This window comes from Lynx canadensis, chromosome F1, assembly GCF_007474595.2.
Source record: "Lynx canadensis isolate LIC74 chromosome F1, mLynCan4.pri.v2, whole genome shotgun sequence".
NCBI lineage: Eukaryota > Metazoa > Chordata > Mammalia > Carnivora > Felidae > Lynx > Lynx canadensis.
In genome coordinates this window covers 57,597,716-57,624,295 of record NC_044319.2, presented here as the reverse complement: position 1 = coordinate 57,624,295, position 26,580 = coordinate 57,597,716, and the positions used below count along the sequence as shown (strand labels likewise).

The 26,580-nt window shown below is 52.8% G+C and overlaps 1 protein-coding gene across 1 annotated transcript; it reads right to left on the bottom strand.

Annotated features, from left to right (window-relative positions):
- Positions 1 to 18,896: 18,896 nt before the first annotated feature.
- CF1H1orf115 (chromosome F1 C1orf115 homolog) lies at positions 18,897 to 26,132 on the bottom strand. Its single transcript, XM_030302503.1, has 2 exons — positions 25,796 to 26,132; positions 18,897 to 21,133 (listed from the first exon to the last, which is right to left on the bottom strand). The coding sequence occupies exons 1-2, from the start codon at positions 26,081 to 26,083 to the stop codon at positions 21,014 to 21,016; spliced, it is 408 nt and encodes a 135-aa protein (XP_030158363.1). The 5' UTR covers positions 26,084 to 26,132; the 3' UTR covers positions 18,897 to 21,013.
- Positions 26,133 to 26,580: the final 448 nt, after the last annotated feature.

Here is a 26,580-nt window from a genome sequence, read left to right as displayed (position 1 = left end):
GGGGGGGGTCTTTCTCTAGAACTTTCCCTTTTTTTATGTTTCTGTCTGTCCAAGTATCACAATGAAACACAACACCGATATCATCAACTAATTTATAAGAAAATTGGGTTCAATGCATCCTGCTGTAGAAATTCCATCAACATAACAGAGAACTCACATGTAGCACCGCTTGCCTATGGAAATGGGGCCAGAGTTGTACGTTTTCATGGATACTGAGTAGGAACACAGAACTCAAATCTTTTTTTTTTTTTTCAACGTTTATTTATTTTTGGGACAGAGAGAGACAGAGCATGAACGGGGGAGGGGCAGAGAGAGAGGGAGACACAGAATCGGAAACAGGCTCCAGGCTCTGAGCCATCAGCCCAGAGCCCGACGCGGGGCTCGAACTCCCGGACCGCGAGATCGTGACCTGGCTGAAGTCGGACGCTTAACCGACTGCGCCACCCAGGCGCCCCCCAGAACTCAAATCTTTATAAGCACTATCCTTTTTTTTTTTTTTTTTAACATTTATTCATTTTTGAAAGGCAGAGACAGAGCGCGAATGGGGGAGGGACAGAGAGAGAGGGAGACACAGAAACAGAAGGAGGCTCCAGGCTCTGAGCTGTCAGCACAGAGCCGACACGGGGCTCGGACTCACGGACCGCGAGATCATGACCCGAGCTGAAGTCGGCCGCTTAACCGACTGAGCCACCCAGGCGCCCCTATAAGCACTATCCTTGATCGTCACAACAGGAAATAAATTCATGTGGATGATGTGCTAACCGAGTCCTTGACATAAACACAAGGAACCCTGGCTGATGTTAGATTACAACTTCTGGCAAAGATGCTTCGGGGAAGGAATGTTCTTGGGCGGAGAACACTTCTTTATAACCAAACTCCACGATTGCTACTATTTAAAGTTTTTCACCACCAACGGAAAACCAAATAAACTCTCTCGCTTTGGATAAACCACTGGGGCCTTTGAGAGTGTGAAAAATGTTTTTCTTTCTCTGTCTCCCCTTCAATAATCAGAATGGGGAGGAAGTAGACTTAGTAATGCCCGCCCCACCCTACGCCTCACTACCTTGCCTGCACTTACTGCTCATGGTGTTGTTTGCTTACCACGAACCATAATATTGATACGTATGGATTACGACCGAGCACTTATTATATGCAAGACTCCCTAGGTTTACAAAACAAATTTGGAGGCATTCTTCCCGCTAGAAACTTACAAACCGGTATGTAAAATATACGTGTTGTTAAAAACAAAATTTACCCGAAGATCTAATTGGCTTTATTAAGAGATTCCTAGGGGCGCCCGGGTGGCTCAGTCGGTTGAGCATCTGACTTCGGCTCAGGTCATGATCTCACAGCTCGTGAGTTCGAGCCCCACATGGGGCTCTGTGCTGACAGCTCGGAGCCTGGAGCCTGCTTCAGATTCTGTGTCTCCCTCTCCCTCTGCCCCTAACTCACTCGCATTGTCTCTGTCTCTCTCAAAAATAAATAAACATTAAAAAATAAATAAAAGAAAAAGAAGGGGTGGAAGACAGCATCTCTATCTAGCAGTTGTACAAAATGGAAGGATTTTATAGGCAGAAGGGACAGGACAATTAGCCAAAGAAAGGATTGCTTCAGGCAAGGTCACCCTCCCTTAGGGGAAGAACAGGGGGCGTTATTAGGTGGATTACCTCATCTTCCTGTGGGGAGTGGAGAGAGCCCACGGGACGGAATAAGGATTGGTGCTGACCAGAAAATTCCTAACGGACTGATTAAGACTACATTTCTGGGAAAAGTTAAAATTGCAATTAGGTTCGGTAAGAATATGAGAGGGAAAAGATAGGGCAAAATAGGCAGAGAGGGACAGTTTAGGACCTGAGGTCCCTGGGTGGGGGAAAAACACATATTTTGGAACCATGCTGGGAAGGTCTGACCACAGCAAACCCCTCAGGTGTAAAGTGCCTCTTAAGGATGTTAAAGACCCTACATACTCCCCCTCCGGTTCCTCTCAGGAATTTCACAATCAAAATACATAACTAAAAAAACCATAAAACTTTTATCACACGAGGGACAATATGACCTTGGTCTGACTCCTCACACAGTGGACGAGCCAATCAGGAGTGGACCACCCAGCACCTAAAGGTACCCAGCCAGTAAGGGTAGGACCTGAGAAGGGACAAAGGGCAATGGAAGGGGGAGGGGACTGACCAGAACCTTATAAAATAAAGATTCTTGCCCAGAGTCGCAAACATTCACTTCTGAATGTCTCCTCTCTGTAAAGAGAGGTGTCATACTTTTCTTTTTTTTATGACATTATTCTTTTATTTTATTTTATTTTTAACGTTTATTTATTATTGAGAGACAGAGAGAGACAGACTGTGAGCAGAGGAAGGGCAGAGAGAGGGGGAGTCACAGAACCTGAAGCAGACGCCAGGCTCTGAGCTGTCAGCACAGAGCCCGACGCGGGGCTTGAACTCACGAACCTCGAGACCATGAGCTGAGCCGAAGTCGGATGCTTAACCAACTGAGCCACCCAGGCACCCCTACTTTTCTTTCTTTCTTTTTTTTTTTTTAAATTTTTTTTTTCAACGTTTATTTATTTTTGGGACAGAGAGAGACAGAGCATGAACGGGGGAGGGGCAGAGAGAGAGGGAGACACAGAATCGGAAACAGGCTCCAGGCTCCGAGCCATCAGCCCAGAGCCTGACGTGGGGCTCGAACTCACGGACCGCGAGATCGTGACCTGGCTGAAGTCGGACGCTTAACCGACTGCGCCACCCAGGCGCCCCTCTTTCTTTCTGATCTTATACGCTAATAAACTTTTCCTGGCTGCTCATTTTGTATCCACCTGTTCATTCTTCGAAGGAGTGAGACAACGAACCCCAGGTATTGAGGTAAAAAATCCTGCAACACTAAGCCTCCGTTTGGTGACTTGGCTTGGCATAAGTGACTCCATCTTGAGCCTATGTGGTTTTTCTTGTTTGTTTGTTTTGTTTTCTTTTTACAGTATAAATAAATCTACAAGTAAATAAATATAAGGTAGAAAGTAAGTAAGGTCCTGTGGGAAGGGAGTCTAGCGATATATAAAGATACAAAGAAGAGAAATAACTTTTGCCTTGAGCCAAAAGAAAGATTCTTTGGGGCGCCTGAGTGGCTCAGTCAGTTGGGCATCTGACTTGAGCTCAAGTCATAATCTCATGGTCCCTGAGTTCGAGCCCCTCATCGGGCTCTGTGCTGACAGCTCAGAGTCTGGAGCCTGCTTTGGATTATAAAATATATTTATATTTATATATACATATAAAATTAGTCACTCCTTACAACCCAAGTGCACCTCTTTCTGCCCATGGGTCCTGTCCCTGTATTATGACAAAGGTCCCTTTTTGCACCATAAAACGTCTCAAGAATTCTTTCTTGAATTCTTGTGCTGAACAATTCCACCTCATTAAGACGATTCACGAGAAAACTCTAAAAACCCATAAGGACTCACAAAAGAAGTGTCAAAATTTACTCCACCTCTCTTCCCCTTTATCTACTTCTCAACATTAGTTACTAAGGGTTTAAGAATAACAAGAATACATTCATCAATCATCAAACTTATTATGCACATACTGTGATTAGATCATAGAAGAGAAATTTTAAAATGTATGCTGCAAACACTAAGTGATTTCTATAAGTGGGATGCTTTTCCAACCAACCATTGTCTTTTTTGAGATCTCATGAAACTCATAGTAGATTTTAAAGTGTATTTATTTATTTTGAGAGAGAGGGAGAGAGAGAGAGAGAGAGTGGGGCAGGGCAGAGAGAGAGGGAGAGAGAGAGTACCAAGCCGGCCCCATGCTGTCAGCACAGAGCCCCGCTAGGGCCTCGATCCCACGAACTGTGAGATCATGACCTGAGCTGAAATCAAGAGTCAGACGCTCAATTGACTGAGCCATCCAGACATTCCCCTACTCTTTTTTTTTAAGTTTATTTATTTATTTTGAGTAAACCCCTAGTAGATTTCTTAAACCTTAATTCACAAACAAGATCCTATCAGTTCAAGTAAAACAGGGAGAAAGTCCTCTGCTGTCCTTTGTCAAAAAACAAAATTCAACCAAGTAAATGTTAACATCTAATTGGCCCGATTCTTGAATTGGACAACATACCATCTAGCAAGTAGAAGGGGGCTCGGAGCAGGTGTACAAAATGGAAGGTTTTTATAGGAATTCCAGAGGGTGGCGCAAGGAGTTATATTCGCGAAGGAAAAGGATTATCCCAGGCAAGATCACTTTCTGCTGGGGAAAGTGAAGGGGGTCTTATCATGCAGATGACCTCATCTTCCTTTGGGGGGTGGGCGGTGGAGAAGACCCGTGTGACAGATTCCCTGGGGCACTGATCAGAAAATCCCCCACTGAGTGTTAAGACTTAAATTTCTGGGGAAGGTTGAAGCTGCAATTAGATTAGGTACCAAGCCCCGGTTTGGTGACTTGGCCCAAGTGATGCCATTTGAGGCCTGTGGTTTTCTTTTTAGCAATTTGCCCCCTTTGATCAGATGCTCTTAACCGAGAGGGGTGATCAGAATTGGAGGCACTGGAGCCACTCTCGGCTCCGCTCCCACAGCGTGTATGGATCATCTGTGTGGTATTCACAGGTCGTGATGTTTCTTGCCGATTCTTTGTGATATTCACAGGCTGCAACTTCAGGTTTGCAAACCCCAAGTCAGCCGTTACCTTCACTTCTCTTCCAGGCTCAGGGAGATCATCCGCTTGGTACTTACTGGCTGCAAATAGGCATTGAAAGCTTTTGTGAGGATACACTGCACCAGGGAGGTTATGATGATAACTATAAGCAAGGTGATTCCCAATAGTTGGAGTGAATTCAGAGCCATGGTCTCCAAGACCCACACCAATCAAAGACCCCATTGAAAGGGTCACACCTTTTTTTTTTCATGTTTATTTATTTATTTTTGAGAGAGAGAGAGACAGAGACAGAGTGCCAGCAAGCGGGAGAGGGACAGAGAGACAGGGAGACACAGAATCTGAAGCAGGATCCAGGCTCTGAGCTGTCAGCACAGAGCCTGATGTGGGGCTTGAACTCATCAACTGTGAGATCATGACCCGAGCCGAAGTTGAATGTCCAACCGACTGAGCCGCTCGGGTGCCCCGAGTCGCACCTTTTAAAAATATATATATTTATTAATGTTTTATTTATTTTTAAGAGAGGGAGAGAGAGAACGAGCAGGGGAGTGGCAGACAGAGAGGGGGACAGAGGATCCAAAGTGGGCCCTGCACTGACAGCAGAGAGCCCGATGTGGGGCTCAAACTCACAAACCGTGAGATCACGACTTGAGCTGAAGTCAGATGCTTTAACTCACTGAGCCACCCCGGTGCCCAAGAAAGAGTCACACCCCTTTAAGCCAAGTGGCTTGCTTAGTGACCTAACATCAAGCAAAAATGAGTTTCAGCTTCCCCGCACATGTTAATCCAGATACAGCAGGTGATGTTAGCCACAGCACAGACATCTCTTTGTTCGGGCAAAAGAGCCACTTGTCACTCTGGAAGCTTCTGTGTTGAGTTTGGGTCAAAAACAACATGGAGGACCCACAGACCCTCAAGTGGGAAGACAGGTACTACTGGAGAGCCATCTGGAGTACAGTCCACCAGAATAGGATATGTGGGGCTGGGGGTTTGGGGTGAGAGGGGGACCAGAGCAGAAAAAGTGTCTCACATTCCCGGAGAAGGAAAAGCATGACTGCGGGAGTGGGGTTTGGGATCCGCCTGGCCTGAGCAATCTCCTGTAAGGCTTGATGCACTTGGTGAGGCCTCTCCCCCTCGGTTTTCCTGTTTAAATAGTGAGGATAATACCTGTGTGGTTGGGTTGTTATGAGGATTAAATCCCATGTGACATTAAACACCTAGCAGGGCGTGCATCCCACCCAGGCACGAGTGTACTTCTCCCCGCCCAGCCCCGCCTCGAGCGCATGTACCTAAGGCATCTCCCTTCCTCCTGCCCGGAGGGCCTGGGATGTGCCCTTCAGCAGACCCCAGTGCCAGGAGACACCAGCGGGGAGAGTGTGTACATTGAGTCCCCTTTCTGCCACAGGAGGCCAAGGTCAGGGACCGGGCTGCTCACGTGACTCCCCCAGGTTCCAGCGTAAAAGTAACAACAAGGGCACAGGAAATACCATGGCTGCAGCAGAAAACCCTGGGGCCTGGCCTTGCACATTGTATTTTCTGGCCCAGAGAAGAGGCATTGTAGAAATTAAACAAATAAACAGCAGTCTTGGCCTTGAACTCAAAAGACTCTTGGCATTCTTGTACTTCTCCCCCCCCAGCCGGTGCCTTCCCTGTGGCTCAGGCCAGAATCCAAGTGAGTTCTTTGATTCCTCTCTTTCCTTCATCCCTACACCCACCTTGGCAAATCCTGTCCCTTCTGTGTCCCCAGCGGGGCTCCAGGGAGCCCTCACCCTCTCCTCGCCCAGGCTACTCCGTCTCCCGAGCAACCCAGAGACTCCGCCCCCCTGCCCCCCCCCCCCCCGATGCCCACCCTAGGCCCGCCCTGTCCCCGCCGCAGCTAGGGGTGGCTTTTCACCATGGAGTGGGCTCCATCACCTTTCCCTCACCCTATTCTAAGAACCCATAAAAGCTTCCTCTTCCTTTACCCTCGCTGCCAAAGTCCAAGGGGACAGGCACCAGCCACAGTGTTGGTCACTGGTGAGCCACTCCAGTCCAGTATACAGAGGAGTGCTCAAGGAACACTGGTTGGACAACCGTGAGTGACTGAGCACGAGAAAGAAGGAAGAATGAACGAAGGGTGTCACACAGCCAGGCACCCTTCTCTGACTCTCCAAGATACGGCGCCATAGTGGGGCAGGGAGAGGTCCCAGGCGGAAACCCGCATATGTGGCCTCAGGCTGGCTCAGAGCCCCAGGAATTCCCCAGGGAACCTCGAGTGCTCAGCTCTCCAGAGAACATCACCCAGAACACCAGCCCCCCCCCCACCCACCCCCCCGGGCTGTCTGTCTTTGTCCACACATCAGCAAAGGCTCGCTGAGCTCCTGCTATGTAACAGGCATTGTCCAAGGCACCCAGGATGCAGCAGTGAACCACACTGTCCCAGCTGTCACGGAGCCTACATTCCAGTGGTGGGAGTGAGGCCTCAGACAAGCAAGCGACCAATAAGAGGGACCGGTAACCGCACAGTGGGATGGCGGGAAGCAGGGCGCTAGGACGGAGAACCACATCCCCCAGTGGGGTGGGCGGGGATCGGGCCACTCGCTTCCTCTGCTTCAGCCTTCTCATCTGTGAAATGGGCTGACGACAGTCCCTCACCATAAGGCGCCGTTATCCCAGAAGTCAGGCCCTGCCCTTGTCTGCTCAAAGCAGACAAGCAGTGGCGCCTTGCCTCACTCTGAACAAGAGCCTTGTCACCACCATGACCCCCGTGGCCTGCACGATGGCCTGTTCCCAGCTCCCCGAGCTCGTCCCCTCCCAGGCTACCCTGCACCCTCCACTCCCTCTGGCCGTCCTGCTGCGCCTCAGTCAGGCCAAACTCCACTCACTTCCCGATCATACCTAGGGCAGCCCCCGTGACCAGACCCGTGAACGGCCTGGTCAGTGTCCCCACCACCCACACATACTCAGGACAAGGGGCAGCTGAGTGCAGCAGCAGGTTCCTCCCAGATGACTTTTCTAGTGCTGCCAGCGATCACACAGGGATACCTTGTTAATAGCCTACTTCCTTGTGCCTAAGCAGAGCTGTCCCGTGGAATTGTTGGGGCTCACGCACACTCCACAGATTTTGTGTTTTATGTTGTACATAAAGCCGTAAGTAGGGATCAGTTTTTCTCTAGATGCACCACAAAACTTTCTATAAAGATCTGCATCATTTCTTTTCTTCCTTGGTTTTCTGCACCCCTCCCCCCCCCCCATCACTCATCCAGCACCTACTGTATGCAAACCTCAGGCCGGGGACAGCACGGAGAATCACAGGTGTTATCAATTGATGCCAATATAGAGCAGAATAAAAGGAAGGCTTAGACCCAGGACATGCAGGAAGAACTGATTCATTCCAGCAGCTGAGATCAGGGAAGGTTTCATGGAGGAGGCGGCATTGAGCTGAGCCTCCCGAGAGGAGCAAAGTTCCCAGGTCAGGGCTGGGAGGCCGCTGACAGAAGGGCTGGGGCAAAGGCCAGGGCTAGGCCTCTGCTGGCCCGTCGTGGGGAAGCCAGGTCACGAGGGACAGCAGGGCAGAGGGTGTGGTGAGCTTGGGGAAAACAGCAACGGTGCCAGAAAACAACTTGATAGCTCTTCTTGACACGGGACAGAGGCTGCTGGGGAAATGATGCCTATTGTTTCTGATTCCTTCTCAGGGGGCGGAGGAGAGGAGGCGGCTGATTGTCGAAGTGGCCTTGAGAGCTCCTTAAGAGGTCAAGAGGAAGGAGGAATAGGAAATGGCCCCCTTGAAGAAAGAAAAGATAAGCAAGGATCAAAGTAAACAAGATGGGATTTTGTAAGAGGGAAGAAGCTGCAAGAAAATCCCTCAGACTCAGGATACCAGGGCAACAGGTTGCTAATAATGCACCATCCGCTTCAACCATACCCAGACCCAGAGAGGTAAAGTGACCGGTTCAAGGGTTTCCTAACTCCTTGTACAGTGCTCAGATTACTTCCCGGGGCTGGAAGCCAGTGGAAGGAAACACCTAGACCCCTTCTCCCTCTAGAGTTCTGTGTTAGCAGCGGATGCTTGCCAGTCCCCAGCCGGGCAGGACGTTCCCTGCCAAGTGCCCATAAGGACCTCACAGCCCAGGGCCTCAGCAGGGCTCCAAGGCAGGGGCCACCGGCCCACACTCCCGGCCTTGGAGGTCATGGCAAGTCTCTGCCCAGCAGCCTTCACCTCCAAGGCCCGGAACATCCTCGCTGCCTGGTTCCAGCCCCAGCTAACCAGACTGGGACAGGCCATGCTCACGGCTGAAAGCATCTCCTCTGTAAAGGCCTCCCTTTGCCAAGGTCAGTGTTCATGACTCAGGGAGGGGCTGCTGTCCCCTCCCCGCCACCCCCTGGATGCCCCTCTGCAGCCACGCCGTCATGCTCTTTTCTCTCCCCTTTGGGCTTTTGCAGATGTTACTCCCATTGCCCGAAACCCTCTTTCCTCCCCACCCCTTCTCCCCCCTCTGCCTGGACAGCTCGTGCTCGACTCGCAGGTCCCAGCTTTGACATCCCTGCCTTTTGGGGAGCCTTCCCAAGAGAGGGTCTGGGGCCATTTCTGATCTCCTCAGGAAGGCACTCTTCACGCTGGACTATAATTGAAACCAAATAATCAAATAAAAGTTCCCTCAAGGCCAGACCTTACTTTTTTTTTTTTTTTTTTAATTTCCAGAAATAATAACAATCACAGTGACATTGAGAGCTCTTTCTATGGGTTTCCCTGTTGTGAGAATTAATATCCTCCCGATAACTACAAAGTGGGTACAGTTATCACCCCCTTTCGCCAGATGGGCAAACCGTGACTCAGAGAGGTTGAGCCCCTTGCCCGAGGTCACACAGGGAGTGAGTTGTGGAGTCAGATTGCAAAGCCCGCTTGGTCGACGCCCAGATGTGCTACCCAGATCGGCCTTCGAGGAAGGACTCTGCCCCCGCTCCTGGGAAGGTCTGCAGCCAGCTTCTCAGCTAAGAGTGCTTTTAAGATTGCCTCAGCTCTGGAGAGCCAGAGGGTAGCCCCCATCCGGGGACTGCCCAGCATGGGGCATTAAGGCCTGGCCATCGTGGAGCAAGTCAGGTCAACCCTGTAAGGCCATTCTAGCTTCAGCGTTCCTATGGGCGGGCTGAGGCCCGTGTTGGGCCTCAGCTCCTTCTGCCCAGTCCTGCCTCCTTCTCTTGGGGGTTGATCCCACGGCACCTCTGTCACGAGCAAGCTATGAAGGCGCACACACAGATTGGGTCTTTCCACAGCGTCCGCCGTATTCAGTCATAAAGCAAGGTGGACGTGATCAGAAGCAGGTTCAGGATTCCAGACTCAATGACATTTCGCCACGTGACTAACTCGGCTTCTTACACGGTGCACAGAGCAGAACATAAGAATCACACAACAAGATAACCCAGAGAGTGGGAAGTTAAGGAACCAGACTCGAAGTCAGCCCGTGGGTTCGCAGTTGAGATAAGGCCTCAGTCCGGTCCAGGTCAGCTCTCGGCACCCGTGCTTGCTATGTTCAAGCAGGGAAGGATCTCAGTTCTGTTCAGAGCCTTCGGCGGCAGCTGCCTTTCCGAAATGGTCAGAGAGGGTCGTGTCTGAGGAGGCTGACAGTTTGCTGCAAAAATCCTCCCTTTTTAGGGACGCCTGGGGGTCTCAGCCGGTTGAGCGTCCGACCTCAGCTCAGGTCAGCATCTTACCGCTTGTGGGTTCGAGCCTCAAGTCAGGCTCTGTGCTGACAGCTCAGAGCCTGGAGCCTGCTTCCCTCCCTCTCCGCCCCTCCCCCACTTGCGCTCTGTCTCTCCCTCTCTCAAAAACACATAAACGTAAAAAAAATTTTTTTTCTTTAATCCTTCTTTTTTAGAGGGATTTATCAGTCTCTGCCCCTACGGACCTCCTCTGCTTCTGCTTGTTACGAGTTCTGGGGTGTTGTCAGCTGGTGCTGGTCTTGGTGAGATCTCGTAGCTGGGTACCTTTTACAGTTTGCATCAGTGCTTGACGTGAGTTGTAGCAGGGTTCTCACCCAGAGAGTCGTGACACCGAGACTTCTCTTTCCGGGAAGCAGCTTTATTGGTGCCGACACGGGCTCAGAGGGTTTGTATCCAAAAAACCGAGCCCCCAACACCACGTGGTGTAAACTTTTCCGCTCTTTCTACTTCCCTGTCTCCTATATATGGGTAACGTATGAGACGTACAGTCTGATCGGGTGGTCTCCTGTTACAGGGTCGTGAGGGATGTCACCTATGCACTTAGCCAGGTTGTCTTCCTTTATCTTGAGGTCTTTGCTCACCACATTCCTTAGGGAGGGGACCCTACCACATTCCCTCCCTTTGATGCTCGGTCCCCACCCTCCCCACCCCACCCCCGTTTTGAGTCAAAGAGCATCATCTTGATTTAGAGGTTGATATTTTCATAACATCATCACATGCACGGCTGTTTTTCTTTCGACCTTTGCCTCAGTGAGGCTGGAGGCCGACCATATAGCCAGGGGAGCTAGGCAAGGTAGGATTAAGCAAGCTCTCCAAATCAAGAGGATAATTCCAGGAGGGATTTGAATCCCCCAAGGGTTGAAAACCATCCTCCGAATAACTCCCTGGGGTCCCAACCTTTCCAGGTCTGGACTGGGACTCAAGCAGCCTTTCTCATTCGATCTGTGGTCTCCTCTCTGACTTTTCCATCAGCAACTATCCGCAGGCAGCAGTTGCTCAGGTTAAACTTTCTGCAAACTCCTCCCTCGGAAGCAAGTGGGAAATCGAAGGCTAAGCGATTTTGATAGAAGGCATTGTGCATTTTGGTTTTCTGCTTGGCTAGTAAGTTAAGAGCTCTGGCAGTTTCATTGGTTATAATTTCTACAGCTACTTGCCGTCTGATTATGCAGTTTGGCGCATAAATGGGAGTGCGGTAGCCCCAGGACCCGTCCTCTGCCCAGGCAGAAGGGCCAAATATTGAATTACATACTCGGGAGGCCATTCGTCATCTTTCCAACTGCCAGTTTGTAGAACATGTCATTTCCTTTGAGTCTCCCTGTCTCCCTACACTTGGACTCCCAAATGTCCCCCTCTGGCAAGTGGGATCAGGAAGAAAGATGGACAAATAGTTCCCAGCACACATGACCTTGACCACCCTGAGGGAAGTACGGTACAGGCTGTGCTTCCACATACGCAGTCTAGTCCCCCTGGGGCCCGCCATTCGATGGCTCCATTGACATTGTCCCAGGCTTTTGGAGATGAGAAGTTAGACAAGGGGTGGGGATGTGGCTCAAGGTGATCTGGGGTCCCCCCACCATTGGGTTTCCCAGGAAGTTGAGTTATAAAACCTTTGGCCTAGGCATCTTCAGCTTCCAACAGAAGCAGTGAACTTCCTTCCCCACCGGGCAAGACAGTTTTTTTTTTTCCCCAATAATTGAAGCTTTGAGGAGTCAAACCCCGGTAGTAGGGCTGGGGTATTCTGTCCCATTATAAGGCTCACGGGGATCTAATTCTCTAGCCTCCCATGGCCACTGATCCCCCATGCTGATGCCAACGAAGCATCCTATCCCCAAAAGGCGGGTGAGTGCTGACAGAAACCTCTCACCATATTCCCAGCCGGTGGAGGCGGCCTCTGCCGAGTCTATGGTGAAGAGTAGAGCAAGAGTCACAGTAACAGCAAGAAACAAGGGTGACAGTGCATCGCAGTAAGGGACCAGACATAGGAAATAAGAACAGTCTGTCTGTTCCACCGGACCACGATTCCTCAAGCTTCTGCCGGGCATAGGTAAGTCAGCTTCCGGAGTGACTAAAGCCGGGCTGCGGCGTCCAGGGCCTCTGGGGTTGCAGACTGCTTCTCAGTGTGGTGAGCTCGCATGGTGTTGCGGGATCAGGAACGCACTCCCGGTTTCGAGATGCCGGCTTCACTCTGCTGTAGTGAATCCAGGGACCCGCCTCGGCTACCTCTACGGCAGTGGGGGTAGACGGTGAACAGGCCCCTCCAGAGGGGCCTTAGGGGTTGGACATTCCACTCCTTCGGCCATACAGCGTCTCCCGGTTTAAAGGGGTGAGCATCTGCGGTCAGACTCACAGGTCATCACTCCCTAACCCAGGTGTAAGGTGGTTAGGGGACAGCCAAGAGCCCGCATCTATCGCCTTAGGGTTAGATTGCCTGTCTTATTTAGATCCCCCCTGCTTATGCCCTGGATAATGGGGGGAGGGTGCCCATAAAGGATTTTATACGGGGAGAACCCCATCTGCTTCTTCAGCCTCCCACCTGCAGCTACAGTCTGCCTCCCTGAAAGTCCCTTCTCTCTCCCCGCCTGATGTTAACCGTTTCCCTAATCAGAGGGACTCCGTTGTGCTCTCCGCACACTCCTAACAACGACCCGACCCGCGCGCCACCCTCCAACCGGGGCAGCGTGAACCCAGGACACATAGCTACAACCGCCCCCTCCCGCTGCCTCCCCATGGAGCAGCCCGGCCACCTAGCATGTGCCAGCATATGGCAGGTGCACAAAGCTTATTTGCTGAATAAGTGAGTGACCACATTGGGGTGTAGAGCCACCTCGGGGGATTACTGAAAGTGCGTATTTGCTGTCCTGGTCCTCATAACCGTTATTACTGAGTTGGTAGGTCCGCTGCGTGTTTGCCGTGAGCCATGACGGTGTCCCCCCCCCGGCCACCCTCCTGAGAGCCCTGAGCTTTCCCAGGGGTCTTCAAGCTGCCGGTTCGTCCTTTGAACACTGTGCACAGAGGAGTTGACGGGACTTCCTCTGCAACCCCAGGTTACAAATAAGACCAGGCTGGATATTGGGAAATGAGGCCACGGGGCAAACAACCGAGTTCAGGGTGAAAGTGCAAAGTCCTCCTCGTCTGGAATGGCAGGAAAAAGAAAGCTACAAACAACCCGTTTCCTGCCACCTCGGAGCCACCTGACTCAGATAAGCTGCTCTGGAGCCCCTGCTCCCACCCCAGCTCTTGGGCAGCTCCAACTGGGTTTGTTTGAAGTAAAGGGAAGGCAGGGGCTCTGCTCCCGTCAGGAACCTGGAAGCCATTCCCAGTGGATAAAGGATGAGTTTAGAGGGAAGAGAGGAAAACGCTAACAGTGGATGAGGAGGCAGCTGTGTCTCCCCGTCTCCCACCAGTTCCCTCCTCACCCCCACCCCCCCATAGCCGGTTGGAGTACAAGAGCACCTGGCTGGGAAAGGGGGGCATCCAAACAGAGCAGGTTGGGCCACCTGCCATTGACAAAATCCAGAGGTGGAGAAGCAAGTAGGGGTGAAATGAGAAAGGAATTTATTTCAGGGAGGCCACCGCGGGGAAAAGAGTGGACTAGGACCTCCAAGGGTATCTCCAAAATGCCGAAAATGGTTCCAGGTTTATGTAAGGAAAATGTGAGGCGAAGGTGGGTGGAGACGGGCAGGTAGGCAGTTAAGGTTAAGTCAGTCATTGTCTCGTCCTGGGATGCTTCGCCCACAGGGTCTTTGGCTTGAGTTGAGAGACAAGCTGGGAAGAAGAGCTCAACTAAAACGTTCGAGGTCAAAATGAAGGCAGCCTTGGGGTGCCTGGGTGGCTCAGAGGTTAGATGTCCTCTGACCCCTGTCCTCTTTCATCCCCACCCCAACTCGCCTAGGTTTTCTTTCCCTCCCGGCACATGTCCATGGGTCACAGACAGCCGGCTGACTTTCAGCTAGGGGCACCTGGGGAAGGAGGTGCACTCCTTCCTGCACGCTCAACATCCTGCACTCAACATCCTGCACGCTCAGTTCTCAATACACTCCATATTTGATCTTCCAAATATGCCTCTGAAGCAGGTATTACTTCCTCTACTTTACAAAAGAAACCAAACCGAAGCCTGAAATTCCAAGGCGTTGTGGAACTTGTCCAAGGTTACACGGCTAGAGGATTGGAAGCCGGGTTGTCTGATTCCAGTGCTTTTTCCGTTATGCTGGGCAGCTTCCTGCTAGCCTCGGGGCTTGGGCTTGGGCACCTGGCCCCTGGCCCCATGGGGGTCTGGCTCCAGGGAACAGTAACTGTGGCTGCAGAAACCACACCAAGGAAGTGTGGCAAATATGGTAAATGCAACCACACTGACTTGGGGTCACAGACCCCTTCCCCGGCCCAGCCCCGTCCTGCCCTCTGTGTGGGGCGCTGCGATTGGATGAGGTGCCACAAAATGTGGGACATCCCAGTTGGGTAGGGGCGGCTGCAGCTAGTGGTGAAAGAATTCACCCGAAGCAGAACAAAAGAGTTCATTGCCCACACTTCATGGGAGCAGCCGGCAGGGCAGCAAAGGAGAGACTGTCGGTCTCCAAGCAGTGGTGGGGAGGCGGGGCTATAGTCACAGGACTGAGTGAGCCGAGTATGGGGATCTATGTAATTTTCCCTTTTTTGGCCAGTTAGGGCCTGTGGCCATTCTGGGGTGGGTGTGCTTAGTGAGCCTGTTTGCATGCTCTCTGGTCGCTGCGGGCCCTTTGGCCTCGCTCAAGATTCCATCACTGGAGTTTGCATCGCTGAAGCCTGTTGCCTAAAAGCAGCCTCTACACTCTGTGCCCTGCCTTTGGTAAAGCAGCATCTAAGCAATCTCAGCATCTCAGACATTCGTGGTATGACGGGCTGGTGAATACCTCAAGTCTCGTGTTGCAGTTTCTAACTGCCTTCTTGGATCACGTTATCGGGACCAGGAACGCGAGCTGGATGTGATTGCGGTGGAAGTTCCCTCTTCCTCGCGGTCACTCGCGGTGAAGGAGTCGGAGAGGAACGCGAGTGAGGGGCAGCTCCAAGTGGCTGAAAGAGCACAGCGTGGGACCCGGTTTCACGGCCTCCTGGCCCCAGAATCAAACATAAGGATGGGGTTAACCCGGCCGGCACAGCGCCTCATCGCTGGTCGACCGCGTCCTGGTCCTCCTCTCCGATGCCGCCGTGGGGCCGCAGAGCTGAGACCCGTGGAGCTGGCAGCGTGCTGGGGAGCACGTGAAATCTGTGGGAGCACGAGGGATCCCGCGGAGCACGTGCAACCCCAGGGAGCCCGCAGAATCTGGGGGAGCACGTGGAATCCCGGGCTTGTGGGACCGGGGGCATGGCTCCCTGACTTCCTGAAATGAAAGCGCCGAAAGTGAAATTCAGACTGGCTTTGGCATGGAAAAATAGCGGCAATGAAGGAAGTTCGTAAATAACTTCCATGCTCTTTTTCTCCTTAATGCTCAAGATCTCAAAATACACAACCCATCATTCACAGCGGAGAGTGCCCCTGCTTCCTGGCTCCGAGTGTGGGCATGGTAAGAATACCCAACTCCGGGCTCTTTCAACAACGGAGTCAGATAAACCCCGACAGTGTTTTTTCCAGCAGGTGAGTCCCTTGCAAAGCAGCCCAAAAAGGTGTTAGCTCACCCCTTTTTACTTCTGCAGCGATTCCAAACGTCTCTCTCTCTCTCTCTCTCTCTCTCTTGTAGGGAGGGAAACAAAACCAGATGACTTCCCTCCATTTTGAATGAGGAAAGCAGGTCTGGGCAGAAGGCCTTTGCTCTGGAATTAAAGGAAGGGTTTGTTCTTAGTTCCCTCTGCACTTTCGCTCTCATTTCTGTGTAAACTTTGAACCAGCCGCACTTGTTTACAGCCTTGTCTACAGGTTATGCAAGCAAATCACCTGAGAAACGCCTGTAAAGAAACCAAAAAAAACAAAAACCAGCAGAGCCAGCCCTGGAGGTGTTGAGTTCTGACCCTAATTTGTGTCCTAGATGGTGCAGACTGGAAGGTGCTGGGCACCCCCTCCGGGGAGATCGGGCCTAGTGCGTCCAGCAACCAAATCTCTGTTCTGCCCTTTCTTCCTCCTCCAGGCCCTGCCCTTTGTGGCTCTCGCACCTAGGGGGCTCTGGCCCTGAGCCTTCCAGAAAATCTGAGGATACCTCCTTTCCCCTTGGCTATGAAGGTCACGGGGGGGGGGGGGGGGGTGGTTTGGTTCAAAAACCTCGCCTCCTAAAAAGGAAAAAAAAAAAAAAATCCCACATATTATGATTTTTTCCCACGTTTCCCATGAACAGTTGAGGGAGTTTGAGATTGTTTTTCTCAGGCTTTTGGCCAAACCACAGAATCTCTCAAAGACATCCCTTCCAAGATGCGGAGGGCATTTGACCCCTTTAATTCTGAACATCATTTGTATTTTAAAATTAATTTGCAGGAAGATCTATACAGTTTTCAAAACATTTTGGGGGGGGGATGGCGTCACAAAGTTAATTTCAGTTGGTCAGTCCTGCAGAGTCAGGAGCGGGGGTTGGGGGCGGGAAGACATCGTAGGTACAAACTCCAAAACAGCAGCTGCCTGAGTCTAAAACTCCTGTGAGGCTCTCCCAGCCCCACGACCATCTTCTGCTGAGGGCACCGCCATGCCCAGGAGGACCCGGGGAAGGCACAGGAGGCCTGAGCTCCAGTTTTGCTTCTGGGTGCTTCTTGATGACACATGTCACTTGGAGGCTGTCTGACAAAGAGCATGTGCCGGGCAGAGGCACAGCAGGGTGATTTGGAAGTGGCTGAAGACATCAAGGTCCCCCACTTCCAGCTTTGCTTTATGCCCAACAGCAGGTTGCCACACATGACCTCCGAACCGCCTGATGATCCGAGGGCTCCCCTACCCAGAACCACTCCGGTTCTCTTTACCTTCCTGTAATGCGGTGATTTATTTTTTTTAAAAAAAAATTTTTTTTTCAACGTTTATTTATTTTTGGGACAGAGAGAGACAGAGCATGAACAGGGGAGGGGCAGAGAGAGAGGGAGACACAGAATCGGAAACAGGCTCCAGGCTCTGAGCTGTCAGCACAGAGCCCGACGCGGGGCTCGAACTCACGGACCGCGAGATCGTGACCTGGCTGAAGTCGGACGCTTAACCGACTGCGCCACCCAGGCGCCCCTAATGCGGTGATTTATAATAAATCTATAGTTGGTCTTAGTCCTTGTTCTGGACACAAGCTCCTAAAACCCTTCTGGAATTTTTTTTTGTTTAAGTTTATTTATTCATTTTGACAGAGAGAAGAAGCGAGAGAATGAATCCCAAGCAGGCTCTGCACAGTCAGCGCGGAGCCAGGCGCGGGGCTTGAACCCACGAAAGGTGAGATCATGACCTGAGCCAAAAGCAACGGTCAGCCGCTCTACCGACTGAGCCACCCAGGTGCCCCGCCTTCTGGAATCTGGAGAGCAGGCAAGGTGTCTTTTGTTATGCTAATGAGGAAGCCCCCCAGGTAACCTGAGGTTTTGGGCAGGTTGCCCGAAGATTACGATTACGTGGTTGGAACTTTCCACTTCCCTCCAGACTCCCAGGAGAGGAAAGGGGATGCAGATTGAATTGTTACTAATTGCTAATGATTTAGTCAATTATCCTACGTAAAGAAGCCTCTGTGAAAACAGGGTTCGGGAGATCTTGCAGGTTGGGAGCACACAGAGATCTGCGGAGAGAGGCGTTTGGAGAGGCATGGGAGCTCTGTGCCCGTACCTTGCCCTACGCATCGCTTCCGTCCAGCTGCTCCTGAGTGTATCTTTTATTTATTTTTTTAAATGTTTATTTTTGAGAGAGAGAGAGAGCATGAGCAGGGCAGGGGCACAGAGAGAGGGAGACACAGAATCTGAAGCAGGCTCCGGGCTCTGAGCTATCAGCACAGAGGGGCTCGAACCCACGAACCATGAGATCATGACCCGGGCCGGAAGTTGGATGCTTAACTGAGCCACCCAGGCGCCCCGAGTTCTATCCTTTTATAATATAGAGGTAATCTAGTGAGTAAAATGTCTCTCAGAAAATACAGGTCCTATATTTTCCTCTCAAACTCCTCAACCCTTTACCCTGGGGGGGGGGGGGTGCTTGCAGTCCTGGGGGCACTGTTTGGCTGCAGCCCCCTCTGCCTGGCAAAGTAAGAAACCACCTTCCTTTTTCATACCCAGCCTCTATCTTCGAGTTACATGTTTTGGCTCTGGAGCACAAAGGCTGGTTTTGAACAATGGGAGGTTCTGGAAATGTTCACTTATGTATGACAAACATGTGAGCTGGAAACCTTTCCTGCTGGGTTTCTAGACAACCCCCTGCCTCCCCCCTTCCCCCCCTCCCCTTAACACCCAAGCAGAGTTCTGGCGAATAGGGACCCTCTCCCTCCCCTTGGGCCTTGGAGGAGCACTAGGCTCCTTGTGCTGCCTGACTGGCCCTCACCTGCTGCACAAGTTAGCCTTGGCGGGAGGCTGCGGGAGTCTCTGGGGGGGCAAGGTCAGAAAGTGAGGGGGGAGAAAAACTCGTTACACACAGAAACATTACACAAGTTGAGGGTTTTATTTACATAACAGGGCAAGAAAAGGATACAAAAGAAGCCTCTTTCAAGCGTGTAAAAGCAAAGCTCTAAAACTCAATTCCCAGTGGGGCGTGGACCCTGATGTTAAAAAAACAAAGCTGAGGACAGAGAACAGGTGATAGGGGATCTGCCACACGGGTGCCTGGTGGCCGGGGAGGTGAACACTCGCCGGGGAGGCTGAGCGGCTTGGAGAAGTTCATCTTCTGTACACACGAATCTGGCTCCCAGGACAATCCCTGCGAGGTTCCGCCTTAAGAAATTTCTGGGTTAATTCTTAACCAGACCGTAGGAGTTTCAGGGTCAAATGTGTCTGGTCTGATCGTGTCTCCAGTTTGGGAGTGGGGTAGGGAAGGTCTTCACTGGACAGGCCCTGGCAGCTCTGGTCCCTTTCTGGGTCACACTTCCATCCCCCCAGGGGACTCAGTGAGCTTCTCAGCCCCCCCACCCCCCCGCCCCCTGGGGAGGGGCATCCTTCAAGTTCACGGCAGGCTGCTTCCTCCCGTCCCCCTTCTGTCACTGGTGGGCCGGACAGGCCCGCCTGGCTCTCCCACTAAACCACGTCTCTCCCCCCAATCCCAGCGTGACCAGGCAAGCTATATTTATCTTACATGTGTGAAAATGTGCCATTATCAACTTTCCTCATTTGAGTTAAAACAAGACTGTCTGTTTTCTCTTTTCCTCACAAATACTAATGGTCCAGGAACCGGATCCAAGTTCATCTGCAACGTGGGTTTCCAGAACGTGAGGCTGAGTCCAGCTACAACTTCCTCCTCCACCCATTCCTTTTTCTGTCCCCGTCTGTCTGCCCACCTTCTTCACTTCCGGGGGCCACCTCGTCGGCTTGACCGGCGAGGCATGAACCCGGAGACCTCCTTTGCGGAGTCTGGGAAACTTGTCGGGGCCACAGGCAGGTGTTAATACCCATTCTACAGACTGATCAGCAGCCATCACTTTGGACCTCTGGATATTCTGGAAACAGCTGGAACAGTGGCCCATCACGAGGGGTATGGGAAGAGGAGCCTCCTCTCCTTTCACCTCCCCGGCCAACGGTCCAATGGCGGTCTGTGGGTTGTCCTGGGGACAAACTTGGCAGCAAACGACAAGGATGCTACACGGGCAGCCGGTGAGAGCTCATGGGCCTCAGAGGGTTTTTCAGCACCAGCCATGGCACCTCCAGCCGCCCAGCCCCCCTGGTCCCTACCCAGAGCTGGAAGCCCAGCCCACCCTAAGATCTCCCAGCACCGGTACACCAGACCCGGCCCCCATCCTGCCACCTCTCCTGTCCGCCATCTTTCTTTGTCTACCTCCAACACACCCGTCTCCTACTTCCCGGTTCCTCCTCTAAATCGCACACTTCCCCTGCCAGGCCTAGCGTCTCCTTCTCTCCCGAGACAAAGTGCCCTCGGTGGCTTGGCACAGAGGCACGGACAGCCGTGGGGAGTAGGCGACGGTGCCCAGCAGCGGAGTCAGGACGCCCACCGTCAGCCGGCCACAGGCGTGCAGCTCCAAACACACAGCCACACTGGGCTGGCCTGGGCACAACGCGGGCACTCCCTCCAGCGACCTGTGCAGCCCAGCCTGTATGTGCACTTGGACTCCCTCCTTGCCTCATCACCAGCGGCTGCGTGCTGGTGTCACAGGAGGGTGGGAATCACAAGCTTCATCTACTTTAAACAGTCACCCGTCTCATCAACAGTCTTAGAAGCATCACGACCTTCACGGAGATTTTCCTTCCTTGCTTCTTGGTGACAAAGGGGTGGAGGAAGGAGATGGGGTACAGACAGCCAGACAGCGCCTCTGCTGCCCTGGGAACCGAGGGCAAACCACAACCCCAAACCGAACACGGGGCCTCACTCTGCGGGATCATCCGTCGGAGCCACCCGTGTCCTAGAGTCATGAGAAGCTCAGCAGATGGGCAGGGATGTTCCATTCACAGCATTCATCCAATTCAACGAAGAAAGCCATTGTCTTCCCCCAGGGATTTTGCGGGTTCGGGTCTGAAATGGTCCCGGATTCACAGGCTCCCGGAGCAGGAGAGCGTCCATCCTTTCTCCAGCGCGTCGGTCCCCGCGGCGCCCACTAGCGGACGAACGAGACCACGCTGGTGGCTACCCCGAATGGGGCGGAGTAGGCCACGGCGAAGCCCTGCAGGCCGATGACAACGTAGCGGCACCCTTTGGTGAGGACCTTCCCAACATTCTATTTTTAAGAAGAGAAGAGAAAAGCAAAGGGGTTGGGTTAGGCACCTCGTAATCCCTCATACACAACCGTGACCCGCGCAAAGGGTGACCCGCGCAAAGGATCGTGGTGCCTCTTTCCCTCAGGGCAGATTAGCAAGTGACCGCGTCTCCACATCCGCCCCCCACAGAAGAACAGGTAGGGACTCAGAACAGACGTCATCATCCCCGCAAGCAGTTCAAGGCGATGTGTGTTTCCAGCTGATTCAGACATCTTGGGAACAGGAGGCAGGCTGCTAGTTCTAAGACCAGATCAGTTTTCTTTCCTCTTTTTTTTCAAAGTAGGCTCCACACCCAATGTGGGGCTTGAACTCTGAGACCAAGAGTCACATGCTCTGCTCACTGAGCCAGCCAGGCGCCCCTGGTTTTGTTCTATTTTTTATTTATCTTTGTTTCATTTCTCCCCTGTGGTGATTTGTTTTGAGAGAGGGAGCGCACCCACGCTATCAACGCAGAGCCCCACATGGGGCTCGATCTCCCGAAGTGTGAGACCATGACCTGGGGCCAAAATCGGGAGGTGGATGCCCCACTGACCGAGCCACCCAGGTGCCCTTTGTTTTGTTTTTTAAACCAAAGTCCACTCTTCTCTGTTCCAGCCAAGTTACCGCATCATCTGAAGGCTGGGTCAACTCTTCCTTCACCCGCCTAATCTGAAAGCCCACTCGGTCCTCCCTCCCTCCAGGGCACAACCCACACCTTTGTGTCTAAAGACTCCTGCTGTTCTCTGATTGCTGCATCCCTCAGTGCAATTATAAACTCCTTGAGGTGCGTCAGTCCATTAAGCATCTGGACTTTGGCTCAGGTCATGATCTCGCGGTCTGTGGGTTTGAGCCCCTGGTCGGGCTCTGTGCTGACAGCTCGGAGCCCAGAGCCGGCTTCCGATTCTGTGTCTCCCTCTCCCTCTGCCCCTCTCCTGCTCGCACTCTGTTTCCTTCTCTGTCAAAAATAAACATTAAAAATTTTTTAGAAAAAAGCTACTAAAATAGCTCATTAGCTGGAACACTGTCAGAGCAGATTGGAGGAAAGTGACACAGAGAAATGTAAAATACCTATTAACGACCAGTTGATTTAACACCAGTCATGTGAGGGGCGTTTTGAACTCTTTGACCTGAGTCAAGTTTTCAACCCAAATAATCTCTCCAGAGAAGCGTTGAGACATGGGGGAGCACAGGGCAGCGTGGCAGGCTGAATAACGCCCCCCAATTCCAAGAATCTGTGCCTATGTGGCCCTTATGTGGCAAAAGGGACTTTGCAGATGTGATTAAAAAAAATTTTTTTTTAATGTTTATTTTTGAGAGAGAGAGAGAGAGAGAGAGAGAGAGAGAGAGAGCATGAGCAGAGAGAGGGAAACACAGAATCTGAACCAGGCTCCACGCTCTAAGCTGTCAGCACAGAACCCAACGCGGGGCTTGAACCCATAAACCGCGAGATCATGACCTGACTGTCGTCATAACCAACTGAGCCACCCAGGCGCCCCCTGCAGATGTGATTAAATTAAGGGTCTTGAGATGGGGAGGTGGTCCTGGATTATCCAAGTGGGCCCAATCCTTTTAAGAAACACCATATATTTAAAAGGATCCGAAGAAAGACAACAGTCCTTACAAGAGGGACACAGGAGGGGTCAGACGGAAAGCAATGTAATGACAGAGGCAGAGGGAGAGGGAGAGATTTGCGGACGATGCAGTGCCAGCTGTGATGGAGGATGTGGAAGCTTTGGAAGCTAGAAGGAGCAAAGAGCCTGGTTCTTCCCTGCAGGCCCCACGGGGCCCAGCCTGCAGACTTCGGCACAGCGAGACTGATTTCGGGCTCCTGGCCTCCAGACCCGCACAATTTGTGCTATGACCTAAACCACGGCGCTGGTGGTAATCTGTTAGAGCTGTCATAGGATGCCAGGCTTTTGGGGGGTTCTCTGGTATTCAACTAACCCCCAGGGAAGACAGGGATTCCCTGCGCACTTCTAGTTAAAAAACAAACAAACCAACAAACAAAACCTAGCTGCCCACAAAGATCATTTCCCCCTGAATACAAAGACCAAGCCTTCAGTTTTGAAATGTGGTCAGGACGCAGGCACAAAGCTGAGGTGGGCAATCAGCTACAGACTGAGGTTTTTTCTGAGTTACAGCTCATTAAAACCTAACCAGAGGGGCGCCAGGGTGGCTCAGGCGGTTAAGCGTCAGGCTTCAGCTCAGCTCGTGATCTCACGGTTCTTGAGTTCGAGCCCCGCGTCGGGCTCTCTGCTGTCAGTGCAGAGCCCGCTTAGGATCCTCGGTCTCCCTCTGTCTCTCAAAAATAAAGGAACATTAAAAAGCAATAAAAGCTGGAGCATTTGGGTGGCTCAGTCGGTCAAGCAGCCGACTCTTGGTTTTGGCTCAGGTCATGATCTCACAGTTTGTAAGTTTGAGCCCCGCATCAGGCTCTTGGCTGAGGCTGTGAAGCCTGCTTGGGATTCTCTCTCTCCCTCTCTCTCTGCCTCTCCCACTGCTCATGATCTCTCTCTCTTTCTCTCTCTCAAAAATAAATAAATAAACATAAAAAGGAGCATAAACATAATCAGGAAAGAAAGTCACACAGGGTCTCTCCTTCACCCCCTGAAATAACAGCCAACAGTCACAAGAGCCCTTCCACACGCCAGGTGTGCTCGGAGATCTTTGCGTGGACAAACTCATTTACTCCTTGCTACGACCCTAGTCTTATCCCATGTTACAGATGAGGAAACTGAGGCAAAGGGGTGGGCATAGCCACCAACAGGTGGTGGGGGCAGGGGCTTGAGCCCGGCAGTCTGGCTCCAATGCCCCTGTCCCTACCTGCTTGCTACCTAGAGCATGAGGACATTTTTCTCCCTCTTGCGCTGAAGGTTATTCCACGACTGACACTTCCTCTTTCTGACCCTCTCCTAGCTGCCCGATGACCACGCTGTCCACGCAGAGCCTGATGTGGAGCTTGAATGCACGAACTAGGAGATCATGACTTGGGCTGAAACCAACAGTCAGATACTCAACTGACTGAGCCACCCAAGCACCCCCAATGCAACCTCTCACCTTTTTTTTTTTTTTTTAATTTTTTTTAAAATAAAACTTCCCCCCGGGTCATGATCTCCCCGTGCTCGAGTTCGAGCCCCGCATCAGGCTCGGAGCCTGGCGTTTACTTCGGATTCTGTGTCTCCCTCTCTCTCTCTGCCCCTCCCCCACTAGTGCTCTGTCTCTCAAAACTAAATAAACACTTAAAAAAAAAGAAAACGTCCTGAGCTTTCCAACCTCCTGAGGACTCTGTACCATGCGGCTCCGTGGCGGTGCCCCAACTATGCCAGGATCTCCCCGGGAGGTGTGGACCTCACTGGGGCAGGACTGCTCTGTATCTATTTTTGCATCTCCAGTGGTTAGCACAATCCCTACGCGTGGCGAGCTCCCAGAAACCACCTCCAAGGGCCACCCTGTGACCCGAGCTGTCCACATTACCACTTCACCAGCCGAGGCAAATGATGGCTTGCTTCCTGGTGCTCCACTGAGACCAGGAAGAGCACGAGGAGTCCTAGCGTGACTCTGAGCTGGAAAGTCCCGACTTGACAGTTTTTAGTAATAAACCTGTACCACTGGCTGCTCGTGCACTGTCCCCAAAGCTGCTGACTGCTTTTTACAGGGGATAATAAACCGAAGTTCCTAGGAGTGGAGACTGGATGGTTTTAGATATGATAAGAGGCCACTGGATGACACAGATAATGAGGCAGTAAAAAGCAGATGGCGCCTTTGGCCAGGACACCCTGAGTTCTGCGACAGTCTTCTGTGTGGCCCTGTCCCGCCCCAGGGAGCGGACTCAGCAGCAGCTGCAAGTGATTCCAGGCAGAGGCACCTGGGCACCTCAGGCTCTGACCTCTGCGGACACTGCCATTTTATCCCACATTCCTATTCTCTCGCTCTCCCCCTCTCTGTCTCACCCTTCCTCCTCCCCTGCCCCCACCCAAGGCAAAAGGCATGGCATGTCTGCAGGCCCCAGAATACACCCACAGCCGGCTGGGAGAAGAGAAAAGGAGATCCAACAAGTGCCTAAGTACGCATCTGTTGAGCTCCCAGGCCCTGGAAATAACCGTGGGAATATTTGGGGGTCATAACCCAAACAGCTCTCAGCTGGAGGGACACCCTGGCGAGGACTGTTGGCAGAGAACAGATGAACTGGCCCCCAACTCCCTACTTTCCAGCTGGGTCGCCTTCTACAAGTCCCCTAACCACGCTAATGCCTCAGTATTCCCCATCTGTAAAATAGGGAATTCTGTCCCACCAACTGGACAAGGGAGGTTAAGCCTCACGGGGATCAGAGCCACCGGGAATGTTGGGGCCCGCTGGAAATGTTACCAACCCGCCAGCCCCAGAGGAGCGGATGCATCGGTGCTCCCCGAAAGCCCTGCTTTGGCCTCTGTCATTACTTGCGACTTCCTTTTCCCTCACCTCCCGGACGACAGGAGGAACACTTTCTGGTGCTCTAGTAGCGACTATTGGCGAGGGGACGCAGGGGCAGCCCGGAGCGGCTGAGCGCAGCCGGACGGTGGGGACCCGACCCCCACCCTCGCGGCGATCGATCGCTCGGGACGCCGGGGCCCGGGCCGCCCGCACCCCGACCCCGCGGGCCCTACCTTGCCGTACTTCTTCAGCTTCTGCCGGTACCTCCTCTTGGGCTTCTCTCCCGGCGCCGGCTCCTCCAGCGGCTCGTAGCGCTCGGGGAGGACGGCCAGGTGCACCTTGCGCGCGCCCCGGGCGCCCGGGCGCCCCGCGTTCGCGCCGCTCGCCGCCTCGTCCCCGCGCTCCGGCTGCTCCAGGAGGGCGGCCGCCTCCTCGTCCCCCTCCGTCCGCGCTCGCCCCCGGGGCCCGCGGCGCGGGAGGCCTCTCGCCGCCTTGCTTCGGAGCCTGGCTCCCACCGTCATGCTGCCGCGGGGTCCTCCGGCGAAGGTCAGGGCTTGAAGACGCCGACCTTCGCGGCCCGCCCCAGCCCGGACGGGGCGGGGAGGTCGGGGTGGGGGACTTGGGTGGCAGCGCCCCCTGGCCGCGGGGCCCGGAATTGCGCGCTCGGCCCCACCCGCCCACCTGGCGGCCAAAGCGGGGTCGGGGGCGGGGAGGGGAGGGACCCCGAAAGCTGGGCGCGCGGTGAACGTACAAAACGCGTTCAGCCGCAGCCGCAACCAAATAAGTGAAACCCAAATAACGAGGCTTCACTTGCCACGTTCAAAGTGGCAGAGGTGATAATAATAAAAGTAAAGACTACACCCAGTGCCGCTGAGGGCGTGGTGAGACGGTTGGTGATACGATGGTACGGTGTTCATGGGATGCACGCTGGTGACCAGCTTTTGGGAAGGCGACCAGAAAATTCTCACCAAGAGTCCTGAACAAACGGCCACACCTGTCTAGGCACCTGTCGTAAGGA

Bases quoted from the DNA above. Each gene is read 5' to 3' on its own strand.
- CF1H1orf115 (XM_030302503.1), bottom strand. From the start codon at position 26,083: ATGACGGTGGGAGCCAGGCTCCGAAGCAAGGCGGCGAGAGGCCTCCCG. The intron at 21,134-25,795 runs GTAGGGCCCGCG...TCTTAAAAATAG, and splicing joins AGCTGAAGAAGTACGGCAAG to AATGTTGGGAAGGTCCTCAC.